This window comes from Tachypleus tridentatus, chromosome 4 (genome assembly GCF_004210375.1).
Source record: "Tachypleus tridentatus isolate NWPU-2018 chromosome 4, ASM421037v1, whole genome shotgun sequence".
Classification (NCBI taxonomy): Eukaryota; Metazoa; Arthropoda; class Merostomata; order Xiphosura; family Limulidae; genus Tachypleus; species Tachypleus tridentatus.
Window position 1 is genome coordinate 94454429 of NC_134828.1, and position 15018 is coordinate 94469446.

Below are 15018 nucleotides of genomic sequence, written 5' to 3' on the forward strand. Positions count from 1 at the left end.
AGTAAAATTACCCATTTTATTTGTAACTTTACTTTGTAAATAAAGTAGGTGGCATTGTTTGTAACACATATTTATCAGACTCGTTGTAAACTTTAGCTTATCAAAGTTGTTACCATAAAACCCTTAAAGGGTGTTACACTGCTAACTGTTTTTGGATATGTTTAGATTAACAGACGTTTAACTACAAAACTGTTGAACTTCTTGCCATAAAACAGATAATTTTCACTTGAAAAATACTGTACGCTTAAACAACCATATTTTCAGATCAAATACTGTGTTTAACCAACTGTTATCCTACATCTAATCGTCGCAACTGGAACATCTGCAGGTTTGACACAATAAAATAAAAAAGGACTATTTACTTATAGGTAAGTTATCAGTTACGAACATCATATTAACAAGAAGGTTTGGTAATTTAAGCGTGCGGTGCGACAGCAAATTCAATTTTAACCTTTTTACCTACATGGATACGTACATAATTAATGCATACTTAAATAAATAAAGATGTTACAGGTATACAAGTGAATATAGCTTGTTTGGGACACTTTTAGATTGAATATTTAATGTGGATAATTTATTATGCCCAACTTAAAGCATTTTAGCATAGCCACTGCTATATGTAAAACGCTGTTATGTAAGTGTTTTTCTTATAATATTTTGACGCCTTTGAATTCAGTGATTTATTTTGTGTTTCTGTTCACATAAGGCAATCGTTGACACCTATTCATATGTACCCGGATGAAAGAAGAGTTTCAGTAGAGGTCTATTGAAATCCAGAAAGTACAAAGTCTCTTAAAATTTAAAGTTTTTATTTCGCAAAAGAAAGAGTGAAAGTACTCGCATGCGAACAATTCCATTACGAAAGCTCCATTTGATTTTCCATATTTTTCCATAAAATTCGAAAATGAAATTGTTTTATAATTTATTTTAACATTTTTTTCATCATACGGCTGTAGAATTTTCCGTGTTCAGAACCGCAGAAAAAAACAACAGTCTTTTTGCGACGTAATTTAAACCTTCAAATACCAGGTTGTGAAAGATTCAAACTTCATTCAAAATACGTTGTTCACTTCCTACGAAGGATATTGTTCAACCAGCAGCTATGGATGTAACAATGTATGTCTAAAAGTAAATCACAAAAGCATTACGGTAGTAATTTGATGTTACACTACAAGAATGTTACTTCATTAGCCAAACAGTGATGTTTTTTTTAGTGAAAAGAATACCAATATGCATGACAGAATCATATTCGTAAAGAACTACATCTTAATAAGCCTTCAATTCGTGAAGTAGAAGAACAAAGGACAAATATGCTAACTTTTTATAGACTGTTGTTATTGCATTCTAAAATGCATTATTTGTTATATTTCTTATGAATTGAAGCGTCGGTTTTCATTGTGCATCGCAAACTGTAGATAGAAATCCATTTGGCGCTACATATATTGGTGTATATTATACTAAAGATACAATTTTGATTTTCAGTGAAATCCATCACGACATAATCCCCCAAAATTCTCTAAGTAAGTATATCTCGTACAATCACTGGCTATTCTGTTCATTCTACACTCGATACAAAATTTGTATTTGATTTCCAGTTCGAGTTTCAGAATCCGTCTCATACAGTTTCACGGATATAAAGTCAAGTAGATCAGTTTGTTTGTTTGTTTTTGAAATTCACGCAAAGTTACATAACAGCTATCAACGCAAGCCATCACTAATTGTGCAGTGTAAGACAAAAGGGAAGGCAGCTAGTCGACATCACTCACCACCAATTCTTGGGCTACTCTTTTATCAACGAATAGTGAGATTGACCGTCGCTCTATAATGCCCCTACGGCTGAAAGGGCAAGTATGTTTGGTGTGAGGGGGATTCGAACCCGCAACCTTCGGATTATGAATCGATTGCTTTAACCACCTGGCTATGTTGGGCCTAATTAGACCAGAAGGCTATCTTAACAACAGCTTCTTGCCAAAATTTCTATTTTGCTTTAAAAGTCCATAGTAGAAGGGAATAAAAGAAAAATGATGAAAAACATTTAAACATCCTCAGAAATGGAGAGTTAGTCTCCAGTTTTGTCCCCTTAGAACTAATATCCAGTTTTGTCCCCTTAGAACTAGTCTCCAGATTTGTCGCCTTAGAACTAGTCTCCAGTTTTGTCGCCTTAGAACTAGTCTCCAGTTTTGTCCCCTTAGAACTAATCTCCAGTTTTGTCGCCTTAGAACTAGTCTCTAGTTTTGTCCCCTTAGAACTAATCTCTAGTTTTGTCCCCTTAGAACTAGTCTCCAGTTTTGTCGCCTTAGAACTAGTCTCCAGTTTTGTCGCCTTAGAACTAGTCTCTAGTTTTGTCGCCTTAGAACTAGTCTCCAGTTTTGTCGCCTTAGAACTAGTTTCCAGTTTTGTCACCTTAGAGCTATTCTCTAGTTTTGTCGCCTTAGAACTAGTTTCCAGTTTTGTCACCTTAGAGCTATTCTCTAGTTTTTCCCTTTTTTTTAGAATTCCAAAATTAAAGAAATTCTAGGAAATTATCACGAAGAAAATCATTGATGTAGGTACCATTGTTTAGTTCTATTCCACTTTCTATTCTATCCAACGATTTTGAGAAGAAACTGAGGGAGATCTGAAATGTAAAAACGTACATCCTGACAGATCCGGAGATATTGCAGTAATAAATAATTGTCAGATTTTGTCTTTGTGAAGCATTTCACAACAATGTAGCAACAACGATTTCCATTGTACGTTTTCGTATATTATATAATTATACATAAATATCACACCAATACAAGTAATTAGTAATACAGCATGGCGCATGTATTTAAAAGACACGCTTATAAATGTAAACATGCATCGTGTTAGGATTTAATGTTGTAATTCACACGGTCTTTATGTTTCCAGTATTTTGATTTTCCTAGTTTTAAAATGGCCGATACCCACAATATTATAGCACTGAAGACTGGATACTTACCAAGACTACATTTCTCTCAGAAATACACCTGAACTGTTCAATCACTGAAGACTGGATACTTACCAAGACTACATTCCTATTAGAAATACACCTGAACTGTTCAATCACTGAAGACTGGATACTTACCAAGACTACATTCTTCTTAGAAATACACCTGAACTGTTCAATCACCAGAGATAATTGTTGTGCTATTCAAAGCTCCAATTTATCTGTGGACTAGTTTCAAACAAGTTAATAATTCTTTCATTTTATCATATGATTATTGCTTTACTTCCAATATTCAATGTATGATTGCATTTCGCGCTTTCATACAGTGAATAAACTAGTAACTATTTTTTGTCTTATTTTTTAAGCTTCAACTACTTTATTTATAATACATATAATAATAGTTCTTCTGCACTAATTTCCTGGCAATGTATTTACTATACGTTGAAAATAACTCACTGATATCATCATTTTTCGTATTATCTAAAAGACAGAATCTAAGTAGAAACATTAATACAACAATGGTTAATACACGTCTGAAGCGATTTTTCTGATACCGAGCAAATAATATGTAACCAAAACTAACACATTACACTGGTGTTGTTCACACAGTTGTTTAGTTGCTTGATATTAAATATGTTTATAGCTAAAGATAATTTAATACTGTTTACATTTACATCTTTGATGATTAGTTACTTCTATATTGGTCAGGGTAAAACTAGATAACATTTTATTTTAGTGACTGTATATGACAAAAAATTCAAATTGTATTGATTGACATAATGTCCATATTGTCTAATAGTTGTTTTCACTAGCGATGTAACAAACCTTTAGCTAATGACCGATTTTTCTTCTACTGATCTGTGGCTAATGGCAATACTTAAAGAGCTTGTTTAGTTAGATGATTTCTCAGCTAATATTTTCACAAATAATAGTCTTATTTTGGTTTATTAAAATATCATTTATATCACTTTCAACGTGTCAGGATAAATATAATTTTCTTATAATATATTCTGGAGGAAGTCCAGTTGTTGAGAAAGTCTCAGACTCCAACATCAAACTACGGTATCTCAGAATGGTGTAAAACCCTTGGTATCTCACTTTTCATATTATGAAATTGACTCATTATGACTTGCTACAAATAAACCATTTCCAGAAACCAAAGCATTTGAGCTATGACTTTTATAACAAAGCACTTTAAATAGATGTTACATGATACACGAGGGTTAATGGAATAAGAAAGTCTACACGAGGTTTACGTTAGTAATGAGTTCTTAACTTCCGAAAGAAAGATAAGAAATTAAATATATCAATTATTATTACTGCTTAAGTCTTACACAACTCACTGATTATTACTGCTTAAGTCTTACACAACTCACTGATTATTACTGCTTAAGTCTTACATAACTCACTGATTATTACTGCTTAAGTATGAATAACTCACTGGTTGTTAGGACTTAACCTGCTTTATCATGATCACGAATAGAATAAGGAATTCTACGTGAGGTTTGCATAGAGTAATGACTTACTAACTACCCTTGATAAGAAGGGTAATACTAATTGATAAGAAATTAACTACCCAAAGATTCACGAGAAATGAAATGCAACAATAGGGTTATTAATGAATGCGGTGAAATCACATACACACATTCGTATAAAGTATTTATATATATATCTATCACAAAGGTGGAATTTCTTTCTATTCCTGTAATCATAATATATCAGGATATACGAGATAGTCGGAAAGGAATGAATATCTAACATATTTCCATAGATTAAAAATAAGCTAAGACTCATAACGAAATAATAGCATTATTTTTCAATTTTCTCTGGTTACCTTGTAAACGGTTTAAAAAAACCGTATTGATCATGGGATTTGTATCTCCAAGGTTACTTTTAGGGATCAACAGAAATCAGGCTATAAAGTCATACTAACGACATTTTATTATTCTATAGTTTGAGACATTTCGAAGTTTATAGCCCTCTTGACATGTTGGTTCTTGTACTTAATGAATTACATTTTAAAAATGTTTTACTTCGTGTCGTTCAAGTAAATGTTGAAAATTCTTCTGTTGCACTTAACACTTTTAATTTATCAAGATTATAGTTTTCAAATTTGTAGACCTTTAGACTACACAAAATGAACACACGGATTTCCTACAGCAACATAAAACACCTATTTTTAAGAGTAAAAGAAACAACCAATCAGAAGACATTTTTTGGTTTTCCACTGCATTCGAAACACTTCACCCTTTTCATCATGCAGTTCTCCACGTCATTACTGAATATTTTAATGACTGAAAAGATGATGAAAGTTTTACCGAAAAACAAGACCCGGCATGACCAGGTGGTTAAGGCACTCGACTCGTAAACTGAGAATCGCAGGTTCGAATCGCGGTCGCACCAAACGTGCTCATCCTTTCAGCTGTGGGGGCGTTGTAATGTTACGGTGAATCCCACTAATTGTTGGGAAAAGAGTAGCCCAAGAGTTAACGATGGGTGGTGATGACTAGCTGCCTTCCCTCTAGTCTTACACTGCTAAATTAGGGACGGCTAGTGCAGATAGGCCTCGTGTAGCTTTGCACGAATTCAAAACAAACCAAACCGAAAAACAATAGTTAATTATTGACATTATTAATACCACTATTTATCATATTCTCTATGGTCTATAAAGCTGAGCGTGATGAAAGATCATACAGTTCGAAACTACAACACTCAAGTGATCGTGGTACAGGGTTCGTTATCTAATATAAACAAAACGTATATTTCTGTTATCTTCCAATTATGCAGGCCTTATTATTCTTGTAATCACCACTAACAGTTAGTCGCATGTTTGTCGCCAGGTGCTTAAATATGATGTTCACAGCTCGAATGTTCCAGGATTGGCAGATGGAAGAACACGACCAAATTATTTTAGGTTTCTTAGAAAAACAAAACAACGATATTTCTAGGACAAAATAATATATATTATGTAGTTTCAGTTCAGTCTCTCACAACTACGCTGACAGGAAACTATAATAAATGGAAAGCTCGATCTATCATTCGATTCACTACTTGTCACCGGGTTATATCGGTTTCAGGGAATTTCATCCCTAATCAGTAGCAAATAAAATAATAAGACTGGGCTTCTCAATGTGATTAAGTGTGGGTTTTTCAACTACTTTTAGTATCTTAAATAACTTGTATACTTGAAAAATTTAGCAGATATATTATTATCATAAATGCCACCTATTATTCAATTCCTATATGGATATAGATTAGGAGTGGTAAATCAAAGAGAGCGAAGAACGCTCTATGTATAATATACGTCGACAAGAGCATTTTACACTATTAAATAATGAAACATTTCCCGAGAAAGTTTTGGCGGGACAAAATACGACAAAGCTTTGGAATATATTGTGCTATGGCTCTATCTTCAAGTCTGAATAGTTTAGTGTATATTACCCCTAACGTGTAGCCCCATTGGTTGTAATGAACAAGCACTGTTTTATTATGAATTTGTTATTTATTATAAATATATTGTTATTTGTTTCCTATTGAAAGATTCTAAGTTTCTACACACGTGTTTTTTATTACGTACACAGAATTGTACTACATATTTAAGCTTATGAATATGTTCTTAAAGACAATAAAAATGTTCTTTCCTTTGTGGTTGGCGAAATACACAAACATATCAAGTAACGTCATCGCCTCGCATGTCTAACGAACACGAGATTGTAGTTCATGTTTATATAATCTATATGAAGTTACTTCACCATTTCTTACAACGTAAAACTTTGTTAGTTTATGTCAATATAAACCACAGTAAGCTGCCTCACCACTTCACAGATATTACACCTATATATGTAAAGACAGCTCACGTTGTTCGCTCCTCTACGTAAAATATTTTCTCAACCCAAACGAGCTGTTTTTAGATATATATTTTTCTCTACAAGTGGGTTTTCTCGACATCACTGAGACATTACACCTACTTTACATTTATATAAGTCAGTCAGGTATCTTACACTTATTGTTCTAACGTACCATGTCGGTAAGCCTACAATTTTGTAACTTATACCAAGGAAACAACACTTTTAATACTACGAATCACGAAACGCATCTCATATTTTTCTTGTCAAATTACGACCTTTTGATGCCCAATGATACATTACATTTTAGCCTTTGTTCAATAAAGATATAATAAAACAAAGGCTACTTCGAGGAGAACACCTAACATAGATTTAAGTTACGAGTAACCACTTTCTTTTCAACGCATAAAATGTTTCGCACTTACCCTAACTTGAAACAACAAATTGGTTGTTCTAGTTTTACCTAACTCACTGATTATCGCTGAATAATCTTTACATAAATTATTGGTGACTAGCTGCCTTCCCTCCAGTCTTAACTGTTAAATTAGGGACGGCTAACGCAGGTAGCTTTGGTGTAGCTTTGCGCGAAATTCAAACACAAACACTCTACCTGCGAGTCAAACAACTGATACTGTTGGTATACGAGAAAGGTTCACTTATTAAAATCAGCGATGATCTGTATGTTTTATCCTGACTACTGAAGGCGTTAGTAGAGTATACTCAAATCAGCACTGAACTGAAGTCTTATTAAAACTAAAGTTAACTAGTGAAGATGTCAGTACACCAGATAACGTGGTTCAAATCAAAAATGCAAGGATGGTTTAACCAGCATTAGTTAGTGATAGCGAGAACCGTTTTGTCTAAATGAAAGTTAAACGATTACGGAAAAACTGTTGCAAGTTAAATAAAGTTAATGACCAAATGCAAAGCCATCTTGACGAAAAAGGTTTGCATAATAATCTCATTTAAATTACAGCTATCAGTTTATGTATATCAAGGAAAATATAATTATAATTTTACAGTATTAACTTTACTGGAAATACAACAGAGCTACTCACGCTTTAGATCAGGACTAGTTATTAACTTTGTAAAACACTGTAGTACAGGGTCTCTTTTTCATTGTATAATTCACTCTTTCCTCATAAATGCAAAGTTTAAGTACGTAATAATGTGATAATTTGAATACGATTCACCTGCTTACTAACGTGGAATGTTCTAGTGCTGGTTAAATTATAGAATGTACTCTAGGCAAACGTAAACCGGAATTTTAATACTATGTATATATACACATAAAATAACCTGAAGCCAAGTCAAACGTTCTTCTTCCGAAACGTATTGTCAGGCGAAACGTTAGACACTCACACACTCAGAATGGTCTGCAAGTAAGGTGAAAACATTGACAGATTTCACTAATAACAGGATGTTTATTTAGGTATAATATTATAACACTGGCCGACGTTTATTTAAATATAATCATATATCACTGGCTGACGTTTATTTAGGTATAATCATATAATACTGGCCGACGTTTACATAGATATAACCAAATAATACTGGCTTACGTTTATTTAGGTATAATTATATAATACTGGCTGACGTTTATTTAGGTATAGTCATATAATGTGTGTGTGTGTGTTTTATAGCTAAGCCACATAGGGCCATCTACCGAGCCCACCAAGTGGAATCGAACCCCCTGATTTTAGCGTTGTAAATCCGTAGATTTACCGCTGTACTAGCGGAGGACAATAACCATGTAATACTGGCTGACATTTATTTAGGTATAATCATATAAAATTGGCTTATGTTTACTTAGGAATAATCATATAATACTGGCTCAGTTTTTTTTGTTTTTTTTTCCACAATGTACTGTTTGCTTACAAAACTCTTTAACTGTTAAGGATACACATGATGTTATTATATCAAGTAAATATCCCGATAAATAGTTACGAAATAAAATAATTGTTTTTTAACACATAGTTTGCGAATCCGAATTCTAGAGATTGGGAGGGCTCGTGGTATTTCCAATTAGAACTAAGGAAATCCTCAGTACTGCTGTAGTTGAAATTCTTTTATACAAGAATAAAGTAATTTAATCTATGGGACTCTTTTTCCTTTTTCATTAACTACATTTTTGTGCACAAACAATACCAGTTGTGGGGAGCCCGTATACGTGATAGGATTTTATTATTCATTAGAATCTCTATCAGCCTACCCTCAAATTGAATTTTTTTTAGGCAAGGGTAAAGCAAATTAATCTGTGAGACCTTGGGCGTGGTTAAATACAACAATCGAAAAGATTTGACCTCCTAAGTCCAAAACCGTAATTAAATCTGAAATCAGTCAAGGGATAAAGAATGTATAAGCTAAAAGTTCGTACTTTAACAAATAAAAAAGAGCTGTTTTATGAGTCGTTATACTGCGGCTAAAAAACATACAAATAAGTTAGTTTATAGATGGCAGCGTCCTTGTCTAGAAAGATGGTAAAAAAGTAGACTAATCCATATTGCTATTTTTAACCATACAGGATTATTAACAAAAATAGTTTCCGTTAACGCTGTTTAATTTCTAAGTTATTAAAACGTAGTTTTTTAATATTTTTATTGGTATTTCAGATGCGCACTTTTCCGACGACTTCTTTTTCGTGCAAAGCTAGTTTGTAAATAAATTTTTTTGGTATATAAGTTTCATATCTGTGCTGCATATTACTATACGTAGCTTTATAAAAGAATGGAATTCATTTTCACTCACGTCAGTTCACGTTTTAGATTTTTCTAATAGAATTTAGTGCATCAGTTACTGAAAATGAAATATTAATAATCTTGACAAATGTTTTAAATGTATTGTTAACCATATAAAAGGTATTTTCAGTTACTATTGGAATATTTCAATATATTGCCCATAAAACTTTGTCGTTCATCCAGCTAAAATACCAGGCACTACTTTGTCAAACAATTTGTTATCTTGATATATCCTAGCCTTATACAGATACCTTAACTGAAATATAATTATATCGTTATGTAAGTTTTAGACATGATGTGGCCTTTTTCATAAAAATAATGCTTTTAATATCATTGGTCACTGATCTTAAAATCAAAACATGTGGTATTCAAAGGTAGAAAATATTTTTTAAATTAATTATTTCACTCAAAACACGAATAATTATACTACGGAACAAATACCTAGCTATGTGCTCACACAAGCATTCATAGATTGAGTTATTACTCATACCACAAATGCGCAAAGTACATCTATTGTTAATAAATTAGGGACGGCTAGCGCAGATAGCCCTCGAGTAGCTTTGTGCGAAATTCAAAATAAACAAACCAAACCAGTAATAAGGATTAGGGACCTACAACACTAAAATTCAGCGTTCGATTTCACTCAAAAGACAACTCGCAGATAGCACATAATGTAAGTTTATTCAAAACAAACAAGCACTATTAAAGGTACTTTAAAATCTAGTTTCTTGAATATAAGATCTTATGACGTACAGAACTCGCACAACATTTTCCAATAAATGCTTGATGTTAGGTGCACTTACTCGAACTAATATCTCAATAATATCTCATTTTTCAATGATACATTTTGCAAGTTAAATAGGCTAGGACTGTCAATACACCTGGCAAACACATATAAATTGTTAAAGGATAAAATTTAAAATATTATAAAAGTTAGAGATCAAGTAACTGAAAATTATGTGAAACAGAAGAATATTATAATTAGCGAGAGTAAAGTTTCAGAGAAAGGATTATTCATACACTGAATGTGCTTAAATAAAATAACACGCCCCCTAGTGGCAGAGCGGAAAGTCTGCGGACTCACACTGCTAAAACCGGGTTTCGATACCCGTGGTGGGCAGAGCACAGATAGCCCATTGTGTTGCTTTCTGCTTAATTCTAATCAAACAAACAAAACAACATATTGTCAATTTGAAAAGTATTTAACGAATTATTAGCAAATAAGAATGGACACATAATTATAATCAGTATGGATTTAGTACCTCAGCAAAGAATCTTGCTCGTCATTCTAACAACTATTTCGGAATCTTTACAGATGGCTTAAATGTTGTAACTAAATGTTGATGTACTTCATAAATAACAGGTTAATTGCACGTCTAATTTATATTCTTTTTCATGAGACTAACCATGTATATGTATGAAAAACTGATTAGAATTGTATATTCCATGGGTAAAAAATATGGCTTCAGTTATTGATGATATATCATTAAAAATTTGAAAAATATTCCAATAATACTGAGCCTGTGACTTGAAGTAACTTACGTGATTTGACATTTCACTCTGGGGTCATTCCTCCTTATTTTAATAATAATATATGTTTGTAACAAATTAATGAAACGTTTCTGTAGTAAGTTTGGTTTGTATTTCGCGCAAAGCTACACGAGAACTATTTGCACTCGCCGTTCCTAATTTTGCAGAGTAGGGGTAGGCACCTAGTCATCACCACACACTGTCAACTCTTAGGTTACTCTTTTACCCACGAATAGTAGAACTGACCGTAACATTATAACGCCCCCACGTTTAAAAGGGCCAGTATGTTTGGTGTGACGGGAATTTGAACCTGCGACCCTCGGATTATAAGTAGGCTGCTATCTGGCCATGCCGGATCTGTCTAGACTAAGTATAAACAGATTTAATGCCTAGTTATATCTTAAAAAGTATGGAAAATAACTTAACAAACTTATTCATTTTATTAAGAAAGCTGGCATTATTTCTGGTATACAAATTAGGTTTCAGTAAATGCAGTTTTACTGTTACTAGACTTGGCCATCAAAATTAAGAGTTTAAAGGGCATATAGTTTTTCATTATTTTTTTTCCTTTCTAAAGTCTTTGTTATATTAAATTATATTACATTAAAATGGTTCAGTTTTCGTAAAATAACAGATTTATTCCTTCACAAACGTTTTAATGTTATATTAATTATTTTCATAACACTTCTCTTGTTCGTCTTCAAAGACCAACTTAAGCCATATTTTATTTTTAACTTCCAAAGATGTTTTGCTGAGTTTTGGTTCCAAAAAGATGCTAGCCATACTGTTTTCATTTTTTAAAATATCATGTTCTCAGGAACGTTACTGGCTGTATTTAAAGATACCTTAAATAAAATGACTAATGGCGGTACAATAACTTTTTTTTTTTTTTTTACATTGATGAACTGGATATATCTTCAATAATCATTCTGGCTGAATATCCTAGATGGTTTGTTCTCACTTTCCACAACTGAATTTTTGCTTACCATATCCACGAATTCGATTACCTGATAATTATTTTAGAACCAACATTTAAATAGGCTTTTAATATTATTTAAAGAGTTCAACATTCGTGGGCGAATGTAACATGTCTTTGCCTCGCAATCCCAACGTATTCAATTATGACACCTAAAAATGGTGGTAAAAAATCGAAAACTGTCTCTATTATTGCTTCGGAATTACAAGAAAGCATCTTTCTATTAAATCCTGTATAAGTTGGTTAATATACACGTGATTAATTTATGAAAACCCCAAGTTGTGCTCTTCTCTCCGAAGAGTCGAGCAAAAGACAAAGATTCTAATAACGACCCATAAAAAATATCTTGGAACCAAATGGGATGTAGATTGGGATGTCAAAAAGTTATGAATTTCCTTTTTTTGGCATCTTGACCCTTCCAAAAATAAACAAACCCACCAGTTTTGTTTGTCAATGTGTAGGATCTATTAGAAAGCACTTTTGTACCAAATTTTATGTAAATTGGTCAAAATATGGCCGAGTAATTGACAAAAACTACTAAGATTATGTGTTTCTTCTAAGCTCTGACTCCATAAAAGATCCAAAGGGCAAATCCAACTTTCCTGTATGCCATTGTGTCAAGTGGATTAACACTTATATTTGTGTCGTACAAGAGCTCAAAATATACATTTTTGGATTGTTTGACCTCATTAAATCCTTAACCTGTTCAGTGCCGTAAACGAGATAACTCGTCCAAGCCGATCGGGTAACACAGTGCCACGGACGAGTTAATTCGTTCTCAATAATACTTAACTTCATCGCTAGATGTCAGTACCATACACGCATTTGACCTACTTACAAATTGTTTCACTTTCGATCCAAAATGGCGTCACGAAAAAGTTACAAAATGAAGAAGCATTAAAGTTGTATTGTAGCAGCTGAAATACTTGGCAGTTAACAGGTTAAAAAGGTTTAACTCAACATAATAAACAATATGGCTAAGCGTATTGAACAATCATATAATGTATAACTCTATCATGTTTCAAATTAATTTGCCGAAAAATGAAAGAATGGCGCTCGACTTGAAAGTGTTTGGAACAAGATTTTGGGTTGGATTTCGTGCAAAGCTCCTCGAGGGTTGTCTGCCTTAGCCATTCTTTATTTAACAGTGAATGATTAGAGGGAAGGCAGCTAGTTATTGCCATCCACTCTTAGGTTACTCTTTTATCAACGAGTAGTGGGATTGACCGTAACATTAGAATGCTTCATGGCTGAAAGGGTAATAATGTTTGGTGGGTCGGGAATTCGACCCAGCGACCATTAGATTGTGAGTCAAGCGCCCTGAAAACAAGAAGAATTAAACAAAAGAGAAAAACAGTAGAAAAATAATAAGTCTTACTGGAGAGGAATAGTTACAAGCGTGAGGGATTTTGTTGTTGCATATTTATAACTACAGTAGAATAATTCGTCAGATAAAAGATATTTGTCTGCGCATCTGAGCACGAGGTTCTTGTGTGGAATGTTGAAAGCATTATGATGGTTAAATTATTTTTTCTGGAAAACATGTATGTTTGAGTAACTATAAAAAATATAACAGGTATAAAACGTGTATTTTTTATAATTTCTAAAAAAAAAAAGGTTGCCAGGTCCTTGAAAGATTAGAAAGTTCCTGTTGATTTTAACAAAATGACTAGTAATTTAAACATTATTAAAAAGCAAATTAAACAATTAATTTACCTTAATCTTTCTTTTATGACATTTACATGGTATTAAAAAGTTAATTATATAATTAGATATTCATCCTGTCAGTTTCTGTAACTATATATGGCCAGGCATAGCCAGGTGGGTTAAGCGTTCGACTCGCTCTTTCAGTTGTGGGGGCACTATAATATGCGAGCAATCCAACTATTCGTGGGTAAAAGAGTAGCCCAAGAGTTGGCGGTGGGTGGTGAAGACTAACTGCCTTCCTTCTAATCTTACACTGCCAAATTAGGGACGGCTAGCGCAGATACCCTCGTGTAGCTTTGCGCGAAATTCAAAAAACGAACAAACAAATTATATATGTTTAAGAATCATTTATACATCTATGATTTAGAGTACGTATCAATGAATATAGTGTTCTGCTATCCTACAATAAACGGTAAGCTTCGCAGAGTGTACATATTGTGTAGTGACTGTATTTATTGCAAAATAAAATATTATACGAAACAGTTTGAAAAATTAGCTGAAATAAATATACACCTTTCTATAAATGTTTCCTCATATTCTGAAGCGTATTGACACTATTTTCTCCAAATATCTTAAACAACCTTTATTGTAGTCATTTATACTCCTTTAACTAGTTAACAACATATTTGTTTGTGTTATGTACGTACGTAAGTGTATTATTGAAATAGTTATTCAAGCTGATCCACCTCAAATAATTTATCATCTAAAAACCCGTCGCATTATTCTTCATCGGTTATTTTCTTACTAGCTTCCATCGTTAGAAACTTTTATTTAAAAGCAACTTACCTACTGTAAAAGTCTGCGGAGAAGCCTTTGTATACTGCGTCTCTGTCAGTAATAACACTATAAGCCACATTAATCTAAATCTTCTCGCTTCCATTGATATTCAGACCGTTCGGATGAACACTATTGGTTTTCCCTCGCAAACCTCACTGGTCAGGTCTCTCAGAGAAAACAGGCACACGTCGCTCACGAGCTTCGCTCGATCTACGAATAGTCACAAGTTCTCCTATCGTTTATATAAGCACGTGGACCGTCCGCAGTTTGTTTCACCAGCGAGGATTTGCGTTATCAGATGACACATGATATTGAACATTCGCAACTCTGTGAAATAGAAAAGAATTCTAGCTTCATAAGTTTTAGACTTTTTCATACGTTACGCGTTAAAAGTGTTCTTGAAGAGCCGTCTTAGATTCGACTAAAAACTTAATTTTAAATTATTAAATAAATGTGGAAGTTTCAGTCAAAAATAAAATTTTCAATGGGTTAAAA

At 33.1% G+C, this 15018-nt stretch overlaps 1 protein-coding gene across 1 annotated transcript in view; it reads right to left on the reverse strand.

The window, feature by feature from the left end:
* LOC143249709 (lachesin-like) overlaps positions 1-14760 on the reverse strand; it is a 109659-nt gene extending 94899 nt beyond the window's left edge. The window contains exon 1 of the mRNA XM_076500021.1: positions 14533-14760. Within this exon, the coding sequence (XP_076356136.1) occupies positions 14533-14626 (94 nt within the window). The 5' untranslated portion in view covers positions 14627-14760. The remainder of the gene's footprint in view (positions 1-14532) is intronic.
* Between the last annotated feature and the right edge of the window lie 258 nt (positions 14761-15018).